General features: G+C 39.6%; 1 protein-coding gene across 8 annotated transcripts in view; it reads left to right on the top strand.

Annotated features, from left to right (window-relative positions):
* PLEKHB2 (pleckstrin homology domain containing B2) overlaps positions 1-17762 on the top strand; it is a 53051-nt gene that overhangs the window by 19768 nt on the left and 15521 nt on the right. For 6 of the 8 annotated variants that reach the window (XM_058301198.2, XM_058301204.1, XM_058301207.2 and 3 more), the window contains 2 exons: positions 13266-13305; positions 17104-17193. In XM_058301198.2, coding sequence (XP_058157181.1) covers positions 13266-13305; positions 17104-17193 — 130 coding nt within the window. The remainder of the gene's footprint in view (positions 1-13265; positions 13306-17103; positions 17194-17762) is intronic. The other 2 variants (XM_004454554.4, XM_012523714.4) reach the window with 1 other exon arrangement.

Raw genomic sequence — 17762 nt, 5'->3', positions numbered from 1 at the left:
TGAGCTGAGTCCTACTTGTGCAACCGTCTCGCTGGTTCTCTGTAGCTGGTTAGATTAGGCCTGCTAGGATGATCAGGATACTTTCACCATTTCAAGTCCTTAACCTTAATTACAGTCGCAGAGTCGCTTTTGCCATGTAAGGTAACATATCGCAGGTTCTAGGAATTAGGACCTGGATATCTTTGGGGGTTGGTGGTGGTGGTGTCGTTTTTCTGCCTACCATACATCCCAAAGTTTGGGTGCTAACAGTGAATTCAGGATTTGGAGCTTTGTCTCCAGAGACCTTTGTCTTTATTCTGCTCTACTGGAAGCCGAAATGCCACATGTTCAAAATATTCCCTTAGGTAATAGTGGGAAAAAATACCTGGAACAATGTAAAATACCTAGAACAATTTAAAATACCTTAGACTATTTTAACACACCATGGGACATTTGGTTGTAGATGTTGGGGGGAGGTACGAGTATGCTGAAGGCCTTGCCTTGTCTGGCCTAGAAAGGTGGATGTGTTGAAGGAGGCTGACTTGGTTTTTTACATACATAGAAAATAGAGGTTTACAAATGTTTCTAATTTGAAGGGTACAAATTAGGGAGGTTAGAAAAGGAGGAGTATAAAACTGGAAGAATAAAAAGAAACAGAAAACTTCCTCAAGAAAGGCATGAAAAGGGAACACCAGGAAAACATGAAAAATGCATGACAGGAAATGACTTGGCAGTACTTAAACTGATCATATCCATAATCTCAATAAATGCTAATTGGTTAAATTCCCCTTGAAAAGAGTAAGATCCGAGATTGGGCAAAATACAACCAGCTGTATATTCTGTTAATAAGGGACATAACTTGAAATAAAATGACACAGAAAGGTTAAAAAAGAAAAAAAGAGAGAGCAAGAGATCTTTGGGTAAAGATTCATCCACAGCTACTTGTAAATGAAGAGGAAAACTTTTCAGCAGCAAAAACTAAATAAGATTTAACCTCAGATGCAAACTATAAAAATGAAAAGCCAAGGTTATAATTCAAAGATTGCTGAAGTATATTACTGTTCTTATCCTCATCCTGTCTCCCAGGAGCAGTAACAAAGTCAGACTTAATTAAATATTGAAAATTTTGGAAAATCCCTGCAATCTGGAGAGATGCTGATTAAGGAGTAAGATACTTTTTGGAATAGCCAAGGAACACCCCTTGGGAATATATCCTTGGTACCTGAAGAGGATGGAAGGTTTCCCTAGGATTTGTCATTCCAGGGCACTGGAAGGCTTTGACACTCACAGAAGCAGAATAGTTCTCTGACTAGTGAAGTGAGCTTCTAGCATAAGGACTCGTGTATTCAAAGGATTATGCTCAGAAGAGAGTGTAGAACCCACATTTTTAAGGAAGGACTTAATCAGTCCCAGAAGAAATCCCTCCCCCCCCTGCCCTGAGCCCTCAGGTTACAGAAAAGTGATTGAGGGCAAGACCTTGTCATCACACTGTTGCAGGGTTTGGACTGGGGTGATGAGAACAGTTGATGCTAGATAGGGCAAAGAGGGGTGTCAAGGAGAAATAACTCATACCATATCATAGCAAATAGAAGTTTTGGCTATCACTTCCAATTTTAAGCATGAGCAGGATTTAGAGAAATAGCTTGGCAACTATGCAAGTATGCTTGGCAAATCATGGAGGAAAAAAGAGAAAAAGAAAATGCAAGCCTTGAAAAATTTCCTAGTCTGGTGGAAAACAAAACCCTAGGAACAGAAGCAGATTTTTCCAAGAATGCACCCCTGGCCAGATAGAGAAGCTGAAAGAATTCATCACCAGCAAACCTGCTCCCAAGAAATCTTAAAGGAAGTCCTTCAGACTAAAGGAAAATGATACCAGATGGAAATATGGAGCTACACAAAGGTACAAAGAGCATCAAGAGTGGTAACTGTATAAGACAAAATATTTTTATTATTTAAGTCTCATTAAAAGTTGATTGAATGTTGGAACAAAATAATAACAATGCAGCATATGGGATTTATCATATGCAGCAGTAAGATGTATCACAACAGTAACAAAGATCAGGAGGGGAAAAGTAAATGTATACTCTTAAAAGGTTCTTATACAATATGTTAAGTAGTATAACATCACTTGAGGGTAGATTTTGATAAGTTAAAGATATGTGTTATGAAACCTAAAGTAGCCAGGAAATTAACAAAACGAAGTAAGGTAACAGATCAACAAAGAAGATAAAATGTGATCATGGGGGAGCAGATGTAGCTCAGTGGTTGAGCACCTGCTTCCCATGTATGAGGTCCTAGGCTCAATCTCTGGTACCTCCTTAATAAAATGTAATCATAAAAATCATAAAATGTAGTCATAATAATAAAAAAGATGGAAAAGGAAAACAAAGAATAGATGGGTCAAATGAAAAAACAATTATGGCGATAGGCTTAAATCTAACTATGTCAGTTACCAAATTAAATGTAATGGTCTAATGATCCCAGTTAAATGGCAGAGGTAGTCAGATTGGATTTTAAAAAAAGCAAGACTCAACTATATACTGCTTATAAGAAAGACTAAAAATATACAAATAGGTTAAAAGTAAAAAAAAAATGGAAAAAATAAATCATGCTGCCGCTAGTCAAATGGAAGCTAAAGTACCTATTAGATTGATGCAAAAGGAATTGTAGTTTCAGACCGTGAATGTTAAGTCATTATAATGAGGCTCAAACACATCTTTATTAATCAAAATAGGAACCATCAAAATCAACACAATTTTGCCAGTGAGAAATAAGTTTGTTTATTCCTGTAGCATAAAAATCCATGCTTCGGAATTAGACAAACTCTTGGAAAGCATTTTCTGCAGCCTGCTGGTTGTGGAAGCATTTTCCCTGCAAGAAGTTGTAGAGATGCTTGAAGAAGTGGTAGTCGGTTGGCAAGAGGTCATGTGAATATGACAGATGAGGCAAAACTTCGTAGCCCAATTTGTTCAACTTTTGAAACGTTGATTGTGTGACGTGCAGTCTGGCATTGTCCTGGGGAGGAATTGAGCCCTTTCTATTGACCAGTGCCAGCTGCAGGCCTTGCAGTTTTCAGTGCATCTCATTGATTTGCTGAGCATACTTCTCAGATGTAATGGTTTTGCCAGGATTCAGAAAGCCGTAGTGGATCAGACCGGCAGCAGACCACCACACAGTGACCATGACATTTTTTGGGTGCAAATTTTGCTCTGGGAAGTGCTTTGAGCTTCTTCTCCATCCATCTCCTGAGCTGGTCATTGTTGGTTGTTGTATAAAATCCACTTTTCATTGCACGTCACAATCTGATTGAGAACTGGTTTTTTGTTATTGCATAAAATAAGAGAAGACGACACTTCAAAACAAAAATTTTTTTTTGATTTTTGGTCAGCTCACAAGGCTCCCACTTATTGAGCTTTTTCACCTTTCCAATTTGCTTCAAATGCCGAATGACAGTAGACTGGTCTACATTGAGTTCTTTGGCAACTTCTGTGGTTTAAGAGGATCGGTTTTGATGAGTGCTCTCAGTTGGTCATTGTCAACTTTGATGGCCGGCCACTACGCTCCTCATCTTCAAGGCTCTCGTCTCCTTTGCAAAACTTCTTGAACCACCACTGCATTGTACATTCATCACATACAATGGCCAAATGCTCTGTTGATGTTGTGAGTCGTCTCTGCTGCTCTACGACCCATTTTGAACTCAAATAAGAAAATTGCTCAGATTTGCTTTTTGTTTAACAAAATTTCCATAGTATAAAATAAATATAAAATAAGCAGCAAGTAATAAGTAATTAGCCAAAAACAAAAAGCGAGAAATGTACATTAAAATGATGTATAACATAACTACATTTATTTAAGGATGTATTCCAATATCAAATAGCAAATTTCAACAGTGCAAAACCTTAATTACTTTTGCACCAGCCTAATATATTAATGAGACCAAGTAGATTTCAGAGCAAAGAAAATTATCTGGGATAAAGAAGGTCTTTGATAATGATAAATGTGTCAACTCATCAAGATCATTAATATTTATGTACCTAAGAGCCAAGCTTCAAAATACCTGAAGTGAAAATAACTAATATAATTGTAAGGAGAAATAGATGAATCCACAGTTATAGTCAGAGATTTCAGAATCTGGTTTTGAATAATTGACAGAAGAAGTAGAAATTCATCAAGGTTATAGAAGACTTGAGACACTACCAGCTAATTTGACTTAATTGACATTTTTGGAATGTTCTACCCCAGGGTGGCAAAACATGTTATTTTAAGTTCACATGGAACATTTGTCAAGATAAACCATTTTCCATGCCATATAACAAGTCCCAATAAATTTAAATGGATTCAAGTCATACAGCATATGTTCTCTAAGTGGAATTAAATTAGAAATCAGTAACTGAAAGATATCTAGAAAATCCCCAAATATTTGGAAAAAATTAATTCTAGCACCTTGAATCCATGAAGCAAAGAAAAATAATAAGGAATACTAGCATTTTGAACTGAATGAAAATTTAAAACACAACATCAAAATTTGTGGGATATATTAATAGTTAATAAAGGAGTACTTAAAGTACGGATCGTACTTAAATGTCTATATTAGAAAAGAAAAAGTCACAAATTAATGACATTAGCTTCTCCCTTAAGAAAGTAGAATAAGAAGAACAAACTAAACCCAAAGTAAGCAGTGAAAAGCAAGTAGTAAAGATCAGAGTGGAAGTCAGTGGAATAGAAAACAGAAGAACCACAGAGAAGATTAATGAAACCAAAAACTTCTTAGAGAAGATCAATAACATTGGTAAATCTTTGGCCAGGTTCAACAGGGGAAAAAGAAGAGACAAAATACCAGTATCAGGAGTAGGAGAGGTAACATCACTACAGATTCTGCAGATACCACAGGAATGAGGCTGGTGTCTTAGTTTGCCAAAGGGCTGCCGACGCAAAGTCTCAGAAATGTGTTGGCTTTTTTTTTTTTAAGATTTATTTATTTATTTATTTAATTCCCCTCCCCTCCCCCGGTTGTCTGTTTTCTGTGTCTTTTTGCTGCGTCTTGTTTCTCTGTCCGCTTCTGTTGTCGTTAGCGGCACGGGAAGTGTGTTGGCTTTTATAAAGGGGATTTATTTGGGGTTAAAAACTTACAGTTCCAAGGCTGTGAAATGTCCAAATCAAGGCATCAGCTGAGCTATTTTCTCAGGGTCCTGCCACCTTGTGAGCAAGATGGCTGCTGTTCTCTGCCAAGGTTTCTGCCTTCCCCTCCAGAATCTGCTGTCTCCTGGAGCTTAGCTGTGGGCATGCAGGCATAGGGCTCGTCTCTGGGCCTCCTCCCTCAGTCTCTTGGCTTCTCTGCCTTTCTCACACAAAGCAGGATCAAATATAGCAGCATCCTTTTTCTCATGTGTCTCTGTCTCTTTATGTCTCCGTTTCTTTCAGACCTAGCCAGAAGACCCAGCTAGAAGTCAAGCCTCACTGACATAGTCTAATCAAAAGCAACCTAATCAAGTGAGCTAAAGTAACTCTAATGCAATTAAAGGGTACCCACACCTACATAAATAGATTAGTTTAAGAGCAAGATCTTTTTGGGATTCATAAAAGAACTTCAAATGGTCACAAGGGTGTTATGAAAGACTTCCAATAAGTTCAGCTTAAAGATTAAGGACAAATTCTTTTTTTTGTGTGTGTGTGTTTCAGTCTTTTTTTTTTTTTTTATTGATTTTGTAAAGGTATTACATTAAAAAAAATGAGGTCCCATTCGACCCCACCATCCCCACCGCACCCCTCCCCCTCCCCAGCAACACTCACTCCCTTCATCATGACACATCCATTGCATTTGGTAAGTACATCTCTGGGTATCTCTGCACCTCATGGTCATTGGTCCACATCATGGCCCACACTCTCCCCCATTCCATCCAGTGAGCCCTGGGAGGATTTACAATGTCTGGTGATTGCCCCTGAAGCACCATCCAGGGCAACTCCAAGTCCGAAAGGCGCTTCCACATCTCATCTCTTCCAGCCATTCCCCATACCCATCAGCCACCATGTCCACTTTTCCCACTCCATTGCCACCTTTTCTCTGAGGTCCTTGGATTGGTTGTGTCCATTGCACCTCTGTGTCAAGAGGAGGCTCAGATTCCACATGATTACTGGATGCAAACCTCCTGCTTTCAGTTGTAGGCACTCTAGGCTCCATGGTGTGGTGGTTGCCCTTCTTCAACTCCATCTTGGCTGAGTGAGGTGAGTCCAATAGTTCAGATTGTAGGCGCTGGAGTCTGTTGAGGCTCAGGGCCTGGCTATCATATTGTCAGTAAAAAGATTCAATCCCCTAAATATATCTTAAACCCCAATACCAACTACAATTCCAGTAAAGTAGCATGATAGTCTTATGAAAAGAGATCCCCTCTGGGTCCAGTTTCATCACGCAGAAACACCAGCTAAGGACAAATTCTTGAAAGTTGCAGACATCAAGCTCACTCAAGGATAAATAAAATAGTCTAATATCTATTAATGCATTTAAATTGGTTAAAAATCTTCCCACAAAGGAAATTCCAGGACCAGATGGCTTCATTAAAGTTTTCCATGCAAGTGAAGAGGAGGAACACTTCCCAACTCATTTTGAGGCCAATACCAAAACTAAGCAAAGACACTAACATAAAACTACAGACCAACAGTGGTTGGAGAATTTCTATACAAAAGTTTTAATAAATCAAACTCAACTGTATATTAAAAGGTTATTATATCATGACCCAGTCATTTCCCCCCCCTAGGAATGTAGGGAAAAATCAATGTAATTCACTGTAAATTAAAAAGAAAAACCATGGTTATCTCAGTAGACTGAGAAGGAGAATTTGACACAATTCAACATCCATTCCTGATTTAAAAACTCTTAGAAACCTGGAAATAGAAGGAAACTTCAGTGTAACAAAGGCTGTCCATGAAAACTCTACTGAAGTTATACTTGACCAGGAAAAAGACAGCATATCTGCTCTCACCAACATTTTTCTGTACAGCATTGTACTGGGTAATTTAGCCAGTGAAATAAAGCAAGAAAAAGAAATAAAAGAGCCCAAATTTTAAAGGAAGAAGTAAAACTATTTTTGTTTACAGATGATGTTGGTGGACTATATACAAAAATGAAATCTATGCTACTAGAAATAATGAGTTTAGCAAGGTTTCAAGACATAAGATCAATATATTAAAATCAAGTGTTTGAATGTAATAATTAGAAATTGATGTTTAAAAAGTACCACTTGTACTCGTATCAGAAAATATGAAATATTAAAGGGTAAGTCAGACAAAAGGGCAAGAGTTGCACACGGAAACCTTTAAGACACTGCAGAGGGATGTCAGTGAAGTCTGTATCAATGGAGGGAGGCTCCTTGATCATGGCTTGAAATATCGGGACTCAGTTCTCCCATCAAAACCCCAGCAGGGTCTTTTGGAGAACTGATAAATTGGTTTATTAATTTCCATAAATTTATTTGGAAATGAAAAGTACCTAAAATAGCCTAAACAACTTTGAAAAAGAAAAAGGTAAGAAGGCTAATACTGCCTGGCTTCAGGACTTACTATTAAACTCTCACTATCTAAGTATGCTGCTTTGGGGTTGAGATAGATAAATAAGTCAAAGAAAAAGAATGAGAATCCAGAAATAGAACCATACATTGATAGATAACTGATTTTTGACAAAGTTACGAAGGCAGATGAATGACTTTTCAGTAAACTGTGCTGGAACAATTGGATATCTATATGCAACAACAACAAAATAACTTTGATCCACATGAGGCACTATATATAGAAAATTAAATCGAAATGGGTCTTAGACCCAAAAGTTAAATATAAAGCTACAGAACATCCCAAACAAAACAGAAGAAAATCATTGTGACATTAGATTATGGCAAAGTTTTATGGAATGTGACATCAAAAGCACCATCCATTAAAAGAAAAATTATTAAAATGGACTTCATAAAAACTGAAAACATTTTGTACTTGACCAATCCCAAAGGATACATACCTTATGTATCCATTTATATATACATTCTTGAAATGATAGTGGTTGCCAGGACTTAGGGATGGGGGCCGCAGGGGATGGGTGTGACTAAAAGGGGTGGCATGAGGGAGGTCTTTGTGGTGATAGGAAAGTTCTGTATCTTAATTATGGTGGTGATGACACTAATCTGAAATGGGATAAAATGACAGAGCTGTATATATTACTTATGCCATTGTCAATTTTCTGGTTTGGATATTATATAGTAATGTAAGCTGTAACAAGAATGGAGAACATTGGGTGAGTGGTACATGGGACCTCTTGGTACTGTCTTTGCAACTTCCTGTGAATCTATAATTATTTCAAAACTAAAAGTTAAAAAATCAACACCCTCTCTGCCCCAATCCCCAAATCTACTTTTTCAGAAGACTATTAGGAAAATGGAAAGACAAACCATAGACTGGAGAGAAAATATTTTCAAAGTACTTGTGTTACCAGATTTTATTTAGGTTCTTGGCTATGCTGCAGAAATGAATTTCAAGACCACACTGGGTGAGTTAGGTCCGTAATTTATTCAGGTAGGGAGGAAAGAGAAATGGGAGAAAATGATAGATCAGAGGTCCCAGGTAGAGAGGACGGGGGTGAAAAGGGATAAAGAGGGCTAATTTACAGACTACAATTCCTCATTATAGGTTATAGATGCCCAGGTTTTACTTGCATGGCCACAGGGCAGAGAAAAAATGGCGAGAGGGGGCGTGCAGAGGGCAGGAACAGGTCCAGAGGCAAGAGAGCAGGGTGCGTCCAGCCTCGGGGTCTGCTTTATAAGCTGTTAATTATTCCACCCCTTTGCTAATGGCAGGGGAGGGGTTCCTGCTGTGTGCTGTTTTGATTGATCACCCACCTATCACTCCCCCAGTGCCGACCCAGTGATAAAGTCCTTGGGGAATATCTGGGGCTTCTCCTGGCTTCCAGAGGAAGTCCTTGTTCAGGATAGCAGAATCTTAGGGGTGGGGTCTTCCATCAGTCGTCTTGGGGGTTACTGATGTCCATGTGGACTCTCTGCCAGGTTTCAGATCCGTCTGTTAATTCCCTATTTTACTAGCCTGTTTCACTTGTGTCCAGAATATATAATGAACTCCCAAAACTCAATTATGAAACTAAAAATCCATATTGAAAAATGGGCAAACGGTTTGAACACTTTATCATAGAGGATATAAGGATGGCAAATAAGCCTATGAAAAGATTATGTTATACAAATTACACCCCTGCATACATACTAGATTGGCTAAAATTAACAAGACAAACTATACTGAGTTTTGGTGAGGATGTGGAATGATTGAGACTCCAATACACTGGTGGGAATGCAAACTGGTATGATGACTTTGGAAAACAGTTTGGCAATTTTGAAATGTTATACATATACCTACCTTATGTTCCAAATATTTCACTCCTCTGTGTTTGCTCCAGAGAAAATAAAGTCTGCATCAATACAAAGCTTGTTCATGAGTGTTCATGGCAGCTTATTTTTCATAGCTAAAAACTGGAAACAATCCAAGTGTACTTCAGTAGGTAGATAAATTGTGGTACTATGGAATACTCCTCAGCAATAAAAAGGGTTGGACTATTGATACCTGCAATAACAAGTATGAGTCCTAGAAAATTAGGCTGAGTAACAGAAGCCTGTCAAAACTTGATTCCATTCATATAAAGTTGAGAAAATATAAAATAATCTGTAGTGTAGGAAGCAGATCAGTGATTGCCTGGGTGGGAGGGGGAGCTGGGAGGGTGGAGGAGAGATTTTAAAGGGGCATGAGGAAATTTAAAGGGGATGGGTTTGTTCATTTTCTTGATTGTGGTGATAATTGCACACTTTGCACATAGGTCAAAATTTATCAAATGATACAATTCAAATATATACATTTATACTTCAGTAAAGCTGTTTTAAAAATGGGAGGTACACTATCAGAAAATTTGGTGCAGAGTGATTGTCATTGAGATATTCTGATTATTGAAAGTTTGCAAGAGAGTTCTTCAGATATCCAAGTGGGGAATGCAGATTGCTCACAGCAGGGGTAAACCAGGCAAATAGGCGGACTTCCAAAACACAAGACCTGGAGTGTGGTGTTTACCAGCCATTCTTGACAAATGTACTCATCGATGTAGATTAACTGAAGTGGGATTTCAGTCTTCTCTTATTTTCTTATTTTTTTTTGTTACTGCCTGCTTTTTTAAAATGCCATATACCTTTTTTTTTTTTTTTTTTTAGGTTGCAGGGACTGGGGATTGAACCTGGGATCTTGTATGTGGGAAGCTGGTGCTCAACCACTGAGCCATATTGGCTTCCCTGAGTTGGTTTTTTCGTTTGTTTTGCTTGTTGTTTGTTTTTATTTTTTCAGGAGGCATGGGGAACAGAACCTGGGACCTCCCATGTGGGAAGTGCCACATCCGCTCTGGCATATATCTTTTTTTTTTTTTTAAAGATTTATTTATTTAATTAATTTCCCCCCCTCCCCTGGTTGTCTGTTCTTGGTGTCTATTTGCTGCATCTTGTTTCTTTGTCCGCTTCTGTTGTTGTCAGCGGCACGGGAAGTGTGGGCGGCGCCATTCCTGGGCAGGCTGCTCTTTCTTTTCACGCTGGGCGGCTCTCCTCATGGGAGCACTCCTTGCGCGTGGGGCTCCCCACGCGGGGGACACCCTTGCGTGGCACGGCACTCCTTGCGCGCATCAGCGCTGCGCATGGCCAGCTCCACACGGGTCAAGGAGGCCCGGGGTTTGAACCATGGACCTCCCATATGGTAGACGGACGCCCTACCCACTGGGCCAAAGTCCGTTTCCCTGGCATATATCTTTTTATAGTTAAATCATTCACCGAGAAAATAAATAGTCGTGACAAAGATGTAGCATAATACAATAAGACAAATCATGGGTAATAATATTTATATCAGACAAAATATAATGTAAAGAACATTAACTAGAAAAGCATTATTTTATATTGACAAATGTATAATCAAGAAGAAAGTATAACAATTATTAACTCATGTACCTACATTGTCACTGTATCTGAAAATATAAAGCAAATCATATTTAAAATGAAAAGACAATTTGACAGAACTACAGTCATAGATGCACAGTGCCATCTTGTTCAAAATTAAATCAAGCATATGGAAATAAGCTGTAAATATTTATATAATTTAATTAACAGACTTGATGTTAGCTAGATATAGCACTTTCTACCCAATAAAGAAAACATTCTCCCCAAATGTTGGTGAAATATGCAAAAATTGACCCTGTACTTATCTCATCATGAACATCAAATTTCAAAAAGTGGAAAGCACATAGGCTATAGTCTATGACCATAGTGCAAAGTTAGATATAAACGAATAATAGGAAAAGATATTCTAATCACTTGGAAGTTGAAAAAAATAGTCTTCTAAAACACACAAATGAGAGGCAGTAATCCAGTATGAAGCCATTTTAACAAATGAATGACAGTGGTATATGGCATATAAAACCTTTGGGATGAATTTTGCAACTTAAAATACATTCATTGGGGAACAAGGAATTTAAAAATAATGAACTAAGATTTCAAGTCAAGAAATAGAAAAATAAAAATAAAACGGAAATAAGGCATTGATAAAGAATTAAAGGAACTGGTAAAGAGAAGAGGATTGGGGTTTGCAAGAAAAGTGAGGGATAGGAGGAATGAGAGTGAGAGACAACATTATGCCTGTCAATTTAGTGAACTCTTACAAGACTTTAGATTCAGGTATCTAGTTTTTGTGAGCATATGGGGGGAAAGTTGGTAGGAGTATAATTTGTTCCTGTCTTGCTGAGCCATTTGTTATCTACACACTGAAATATCTTTTTTTTTTTTTTCTTTTAAATGTTACATTCAAAAAGTATGAGGTCCCCATATACTCCCCACCCCACCCACACCACCCCTCCCACATCAACAAACTCTTCTATCATTGTGGCACATCCACTGTACCCAGCGAATACATTCTTGAGAACTGCTGCAGCACGTGGACAGTGGTCTACATTGTAGTCCACACTCTCCCCTAGTCCACCCAGTGGGCCATGACAGGACACACAGCATCCAGCATCTGTCCCTGCAGCACCACTTAGGACAACTCCAAATCCTGACAATGCCCCCACACCATATCTCTACTTCCCTCTCCCGACATCAGCAGCCACTGTGGCCACCCTTTCCACATCACTACTACAGTTTCTTCCCTTACGAATCACAGTAGTTCCCCAGCAGAACACTAGTAAGTCCACTCTAATCCATACTCTATTCCTCCATCCTGTGGACCTGGGATGGCTATGTCCAGTCCCCCTCAACATCAAGAGGGGGTTTAGATTCCACATGGATGATGGATGCATTTCTCCTGCTTGCAGCTGTAGGCACTCTTGCCTAGTAGTTTCACTCTTTGGCATTTGTCCTGTAGAAATATTTACGTAGGGTGCAAGAGTAACAAGCATGTTTGTAGCAGCATTATTATTATTTTTATTAATTTTTTTTTTTTGAAGAGGTACCAGAGATTGAACTGGGACCTTGTACATGGGAAGTAGGCATCAAACCACTGGGCTACACCTGCTCCCAGCATTATGATTATTATTATTTAAGATTTATTTATTTATCTCCCCTTCCCTTGTTTGCGCTCGCTGTCTGCTTGTCTTCTCTTTAGGAGGCACTGGGAACTGAATCTGGGACTTCCCATTGTGTCTCTCATTGTCTTTCGTCTTTGTGTCTCTCATTGTCTTTCGTCTTTGTGTCTCTTTGTTGCATCATCTTGTTGTGTCAGCTTGCTGTGCCTGCCCATCGTGTCAGCTTGCCTTCTCCAGGAGGCACTGGGAACTGAACCTGGGACCTCCCATGGCAGGCAGCAGCTCAATCATTTGAGCCATATCCACTTCCCAGCATTATTTTTAACAGCAAAAAGTTGCTGACAATTTAAATATATTCATATCATGGAACATTATGTAGCTGTTGAAAAGAATGAAGGTGATCTGTATGATATGAAGTGACAAAGCAAGTTAGTTACAGTAGTTACCATGGTCCAGTTTATGTTTATTAAAAACTAAAGTAAAAAAATTTAGTATAGGTTGTATTTTAAATATTATAAATGCTATTTTCTAAAGACATATATTCGAAGTGCATATTTCAAGTGATTGAATGAGTTTTGGGATGAGGCCTGAGACCTGTTCCTACAAGTATTTTCAGGAATTCAGATGCCGTCCCAGGTTTGAGAATCATTGAGGTAGATGGTGGGTTACCTCGAATAAAATAACCTTTTGTTTTTCTTTCCTCCAGGGCCTGGAAGTTTACACTGCAAGATTCCAGGACAAACACAGTAAGTTGCGTGTTGATGATGTGCTGTTGGCAGTTGTAAGTAGTATTTTTACTAGTGTTGTTATAACAAATAGAATAGGAGGTGGGAAATGAAAATGGGGGGATATAGGCAGAGCTGGGCAGGGCACTTTTGCTGACAGTGACCAAGCTGGGTTTGCCAAACAGATTGCCAGGTAGAGCTGTTCTTGCCAGGCATGCTGTTTCCAGTGTTGTTTTCTAGAAATGTTTGTATCTCACAAAGCTTTGCAACTCTTAGAATTCTGCCATGGTTTGCAGGACCACAGGGTCCTTTTTATGCATAACATCTCCCTTACTAATAATCTTCATTTCTACACTCTTCTCTAAGCCTCTCTCTCTTGTTTTTTTTCTTTCAGGCTATAGCACTCCCTTTAGAATCTCCTGTAAATTTTTTTTTTTTTTTTTTTTTTTAAAGATTTATTTATTTATTTATTTAATCCCCCCCCACCGGTTGTCTGTTCTTGGTGTCTGTTTGCTGCGTCTTGTTTCTTTGTCCGCTTCTGTTGTAGTCAGCGGCACGGGAAGTGTGGGCGGCGCCATTCCTGGGCAGGCTGCTCTTTCTTTTCACGCTGGGCGGCTTTCCTCACAGGCGCACTCCTTGCGCGTGGGGCTCCCCCACGCGGGGGACACCCTTGCGTGGCAAGGCACTCCTTGCGCGCATCAGCGCTGCACATGGCCAGCTCCACAAGTCAGGGAGGCCCAGGGTTTGAACCGCGGACCTCCCATATGGTAGACGGACGCCCTAACCACTGGGCCAAAGTCCGTTTCCCATAGAATCTCCTGTAAATTTGATCTTTTGGTGATATACTCTCTCAGTTTCTGTTTATCTCTGAAGACTTTAAACTCATCTTCAGTTTTGAAGGATAAAGAATTCTTAGCTGGCAGTTTTTCTCTTTCAGTCCCTTAACTATATCATACCACTGCCTTCTTGTCTCCATAGTTTCTGATGAGAAATAGTCTTATTGAGAATCCCTTGTATGTGATGCATTGCTTTTCTCTTGCTGCTTTCAGAATTCTCTCTTTATCTCTTTAATTCTGAATAGTATGTGTCTCAGGGTAGGTCTCTTTGGATTTATTCTATTTGGGGTGTGTTGTCCTTGGATATTGATATTTAAGTTTTTCATAAGTGTTGGGAAGTTTTTGGTAATCTCACCATTGTGTCTTATTCCAATAAACTGTTACTTTTCTCTGTAGAATGTCAAATTCTTTATGCTTACCCAGTGTCGTCTTAATATCCTTTATCTCTTTAGCCATATTTTCCTTCAACTTATTGATTTGATTTAGGAGATTTGTGTGAACATTGATTAGTTGTTTTAAATCCTGTGTCTCATCTGGATTATCAATTTCTTCCTTTGGCTGTGTCATTTATTCCTGTTTCTTAATATGACTTGTACTTTTTTCTTGATGTATAGGCATTTGAGTATGTTAGTAATTTTGCTCTGATGGTCAGTTTTTCTCTCTCTTTTAGTGGTTCTGTTTTACGACTCTTTGATTTTTGGTTCAACTTACTCTAAAACGTAAAAATATCCTTGTTTAAGTGATCACAATAAGGCCAAGGACACTCTAATGGGGCACAGACCAGATCCAGGGGGGCCTGGGGATAAGGATAGGATGGACTCCAAAAATCTTGTTTTCCTTCACATCCCTGGCTTGCCAGCAGATCGCACTCTTTGGCAAATCTTTCCACAGAGGCAATTCTTTGAAGCTTTACTGGCTTGTGTTTCTGAGCTAGTTAGAGCCACAATTCAGTGTGGGGCCCTGCTGCTTAAATTGTGAAGAGAAACCACACTGCCCTCTGCTGCACCCTCCCTCTTCCCAGAGAGGAATATGTTCATTCTCCTCTCACTTGACTGCTGTCAGCCACTGGTTGACTGGGTGCTGCTTCCAGATGCAAGGGTGGCTCACGCATGGTTTTCTTTTCAGCTTCTTTGCTACTCTGTCTGCACTCCCTCTTGGACAGCACGTGGGCTACTCCCCTGGGCTGCAGATCCCCAAAGCAGCTATTTTGGACAGTTTCTGCCCCTCCTCTTCTGGTTTTGCAAGAGAGCTAACTAAGCCCTGCCTGCCTACTCCAATCCCATCTTCCTGGCACCTCTCTCTGTATAACATCTCAGCCTTGTGAAGTGAATATTTTTCGGATTTGGGCTTATCTTGGGTCCTGCTTCTGGCCTAGGTCCCTGAGGCAGTGACCCCCCCTTTGCAGAGGCTAGTAATGTCTTTTTTGTGTCTGTCAGGGAATCAAGGCGGTGTTTTCTCTGTGATCAGTGTTTTCATTCTTCAGATAGGATGTTATTTTCTCCTTTTTCTCTGTGGAAAGAACAGAAATAGGTAGATCAAGCTTAGGAAAAAATTTGCACATTTGGGAAAAGAAAGTAAAAAGGCGTGATATCCAAACAGCGTCATTTTCCATTCCTGTCAGCCCAAGTCAACTCATCTCCCAGCCTTACCGTGTAGAATCCTTTTCTTTCATGAAAATCCTCTCTTGGATGGAATTAGCATTAATGATCCATATAGTTAGTGGTAAGATACCAAGAAAGTTCCTTATAAGGAATTTTTTCAAGAGTTCATGTGTTTGTTTTTCTTGTCCACTGGAGATTAATTTCATGAGAGATTTTTAAAAATGCAAAAACCACAATGTGTGTGTAGAACATATCCCTGACTGCTACATTCCAGATTGTAAGGTTTTTATTTGGGGATAGAAGGGTTATTGATGATTGTATAAAACTTGTCTTAGTTTGTGAGAGTTGATATCACAAATACCACAAACTGGTTTTGGCTTACCAACAGGAATTTATTTGTTCATGGATTTGAGGCTAAAAGAAGTTCCAAATCAAGTCACCTGCAAGGCTTGCTTTCGCCACGAAGGCTGCAGCATCGTGGTGCTGGCTGCCAGCCGTCCTTGGGGTCCTTGGCTTGTGCCGCTGCCTGCCATCACATGCCGATGTCCTTTCCTTTCTGATCTTCTGGTTTCCCCTGACTTCTGGCCCTGTGTGGCCTTCTCTGACTTCTGGCTTTTGGTTTCTTTATAAAGCCTCCAGTAGTAATGATTAAGACCCACCCTTGTTCAATTGAGCTACACCTTAACTAAAAATTTATAAGAGATCTTATTTACGTGGGTTCATGGGCACAGAAGTGCAGATTAAGATGAAGAGCATGTTTTTGTTGGGGCACGTACTTCATTCTATCCCAGTGTCCTTTAACAGGCTTTGGGTGACAGTGCTTTGGTAGGCATCCCTGGGCAGTGAGAGTTCCAGTTCTGGGGTCTGAGTGAGAACTGTCTTGCTCCTGCATTCAAAAATCTCCAGAGTCTGATGCGCGCAAGGAGTGCCGTGCCACGCAAGGGTGTCCCCCGCGTGGGGAGCCCCACGCGCAAGGAGTGCGCCCGTGAGGAGAGCCGCCCAGCGTGAAAAGAAAGAGCAGCCTGCCCAGGAATGGCGCCGCCCACACTTCCCGTGCCGCTGACGACAACAGAAGCGGACAAAGAAACAAGACGCAGCAAATAGACACCAAGAACAGACAACGGGGGGGGGATTAAATAAATAAATAAATCTTTAAAAAAAAAAAAAATCTCCAGAGTGGTGTGGGGCCCTCACTGCACCAGTGGATTTTTCCTCCTGCCTTTCTCTACCTCTCAGAGAGCTGTTATATTTGTTTAAAGATTAAACTTTAATCCTTTAATTTTTTATTAATTAAAAAGCATTGTATGTATAGTATCATTGAGCATATAGTTGAGTTGCTCTGACAACTTGTCTTCTTTCATAATTCCTCTCCTCTCCTGTAGGCTTATGTTGGATCAGAAGTCATGTACGATGAGGCAGCTGTGGCGTCATCTCCACCTCCGTACACAGCCTATGCCACACCATCCCCTGAGGTAGGGAAGAGCGCTGAGCCTCATAGGATCCAGATGAGGGAGAGCTGGGGGCTCTCTGCTGCTGTCTCTTTTTTTAATCATCTACGGCTAGCATTTGAGAAGTTAGAAAAGTACTCTAAACCTTTTTCTTCTCTAAACTGATTATTTCCTTGTCATCTTTTGCTTTCAGGATATAAAGCAACTGCTTCATACTCTTATTCATGCTCTGCATATATTGTCTTTAAGATAGACTTAAAATTTAATCATCTTAATGATAATTGCTTTGGGTAATGAGATTTTCATAATTTAGAGTTTATACCTTTTTTGTATGAGTCATAAGTTACTTTTTTTTCTTTTATCTTTTAATTTTGAAATAATTATAGATTCACGGGAAGTTGTAAAGATAATATGCTAAGGTCTCATGTATTCTTCGTCCAGTTCCCCCGATTATTTATATCTTAGATAGTATCAAAACCAAGAATTTGATATTTGTTCAATGTTTGTGGCTAGTTCTGTCATTTTGTCGCACATATAGAGTTGGGAAGCCACCGCCTCCATCAGGATTTAGAACTGTTCTATCACAAAGGCCT

This window comes from Dasypus novemcinctus, chromosome 7 (assembly GCF_030445035.2).
Source record: "Dasypus novemcinctus isolate mDasNov1 chromosome 7, mDasNov1.1.hap2, whole genome shotgun sequence".
Classification (NCBI taxonomy): Eukaryota; Metazoa; Chordata; class Mammalia; order Cingulata; family Dasypodidae; genus Dasypus; species Dasypus novemcinctus.
The sequence above is the reverse complement of the archived record's forward strand: the minus strand, read 5'-3'. Positions and strand labels throughout refer to the sequence as shown.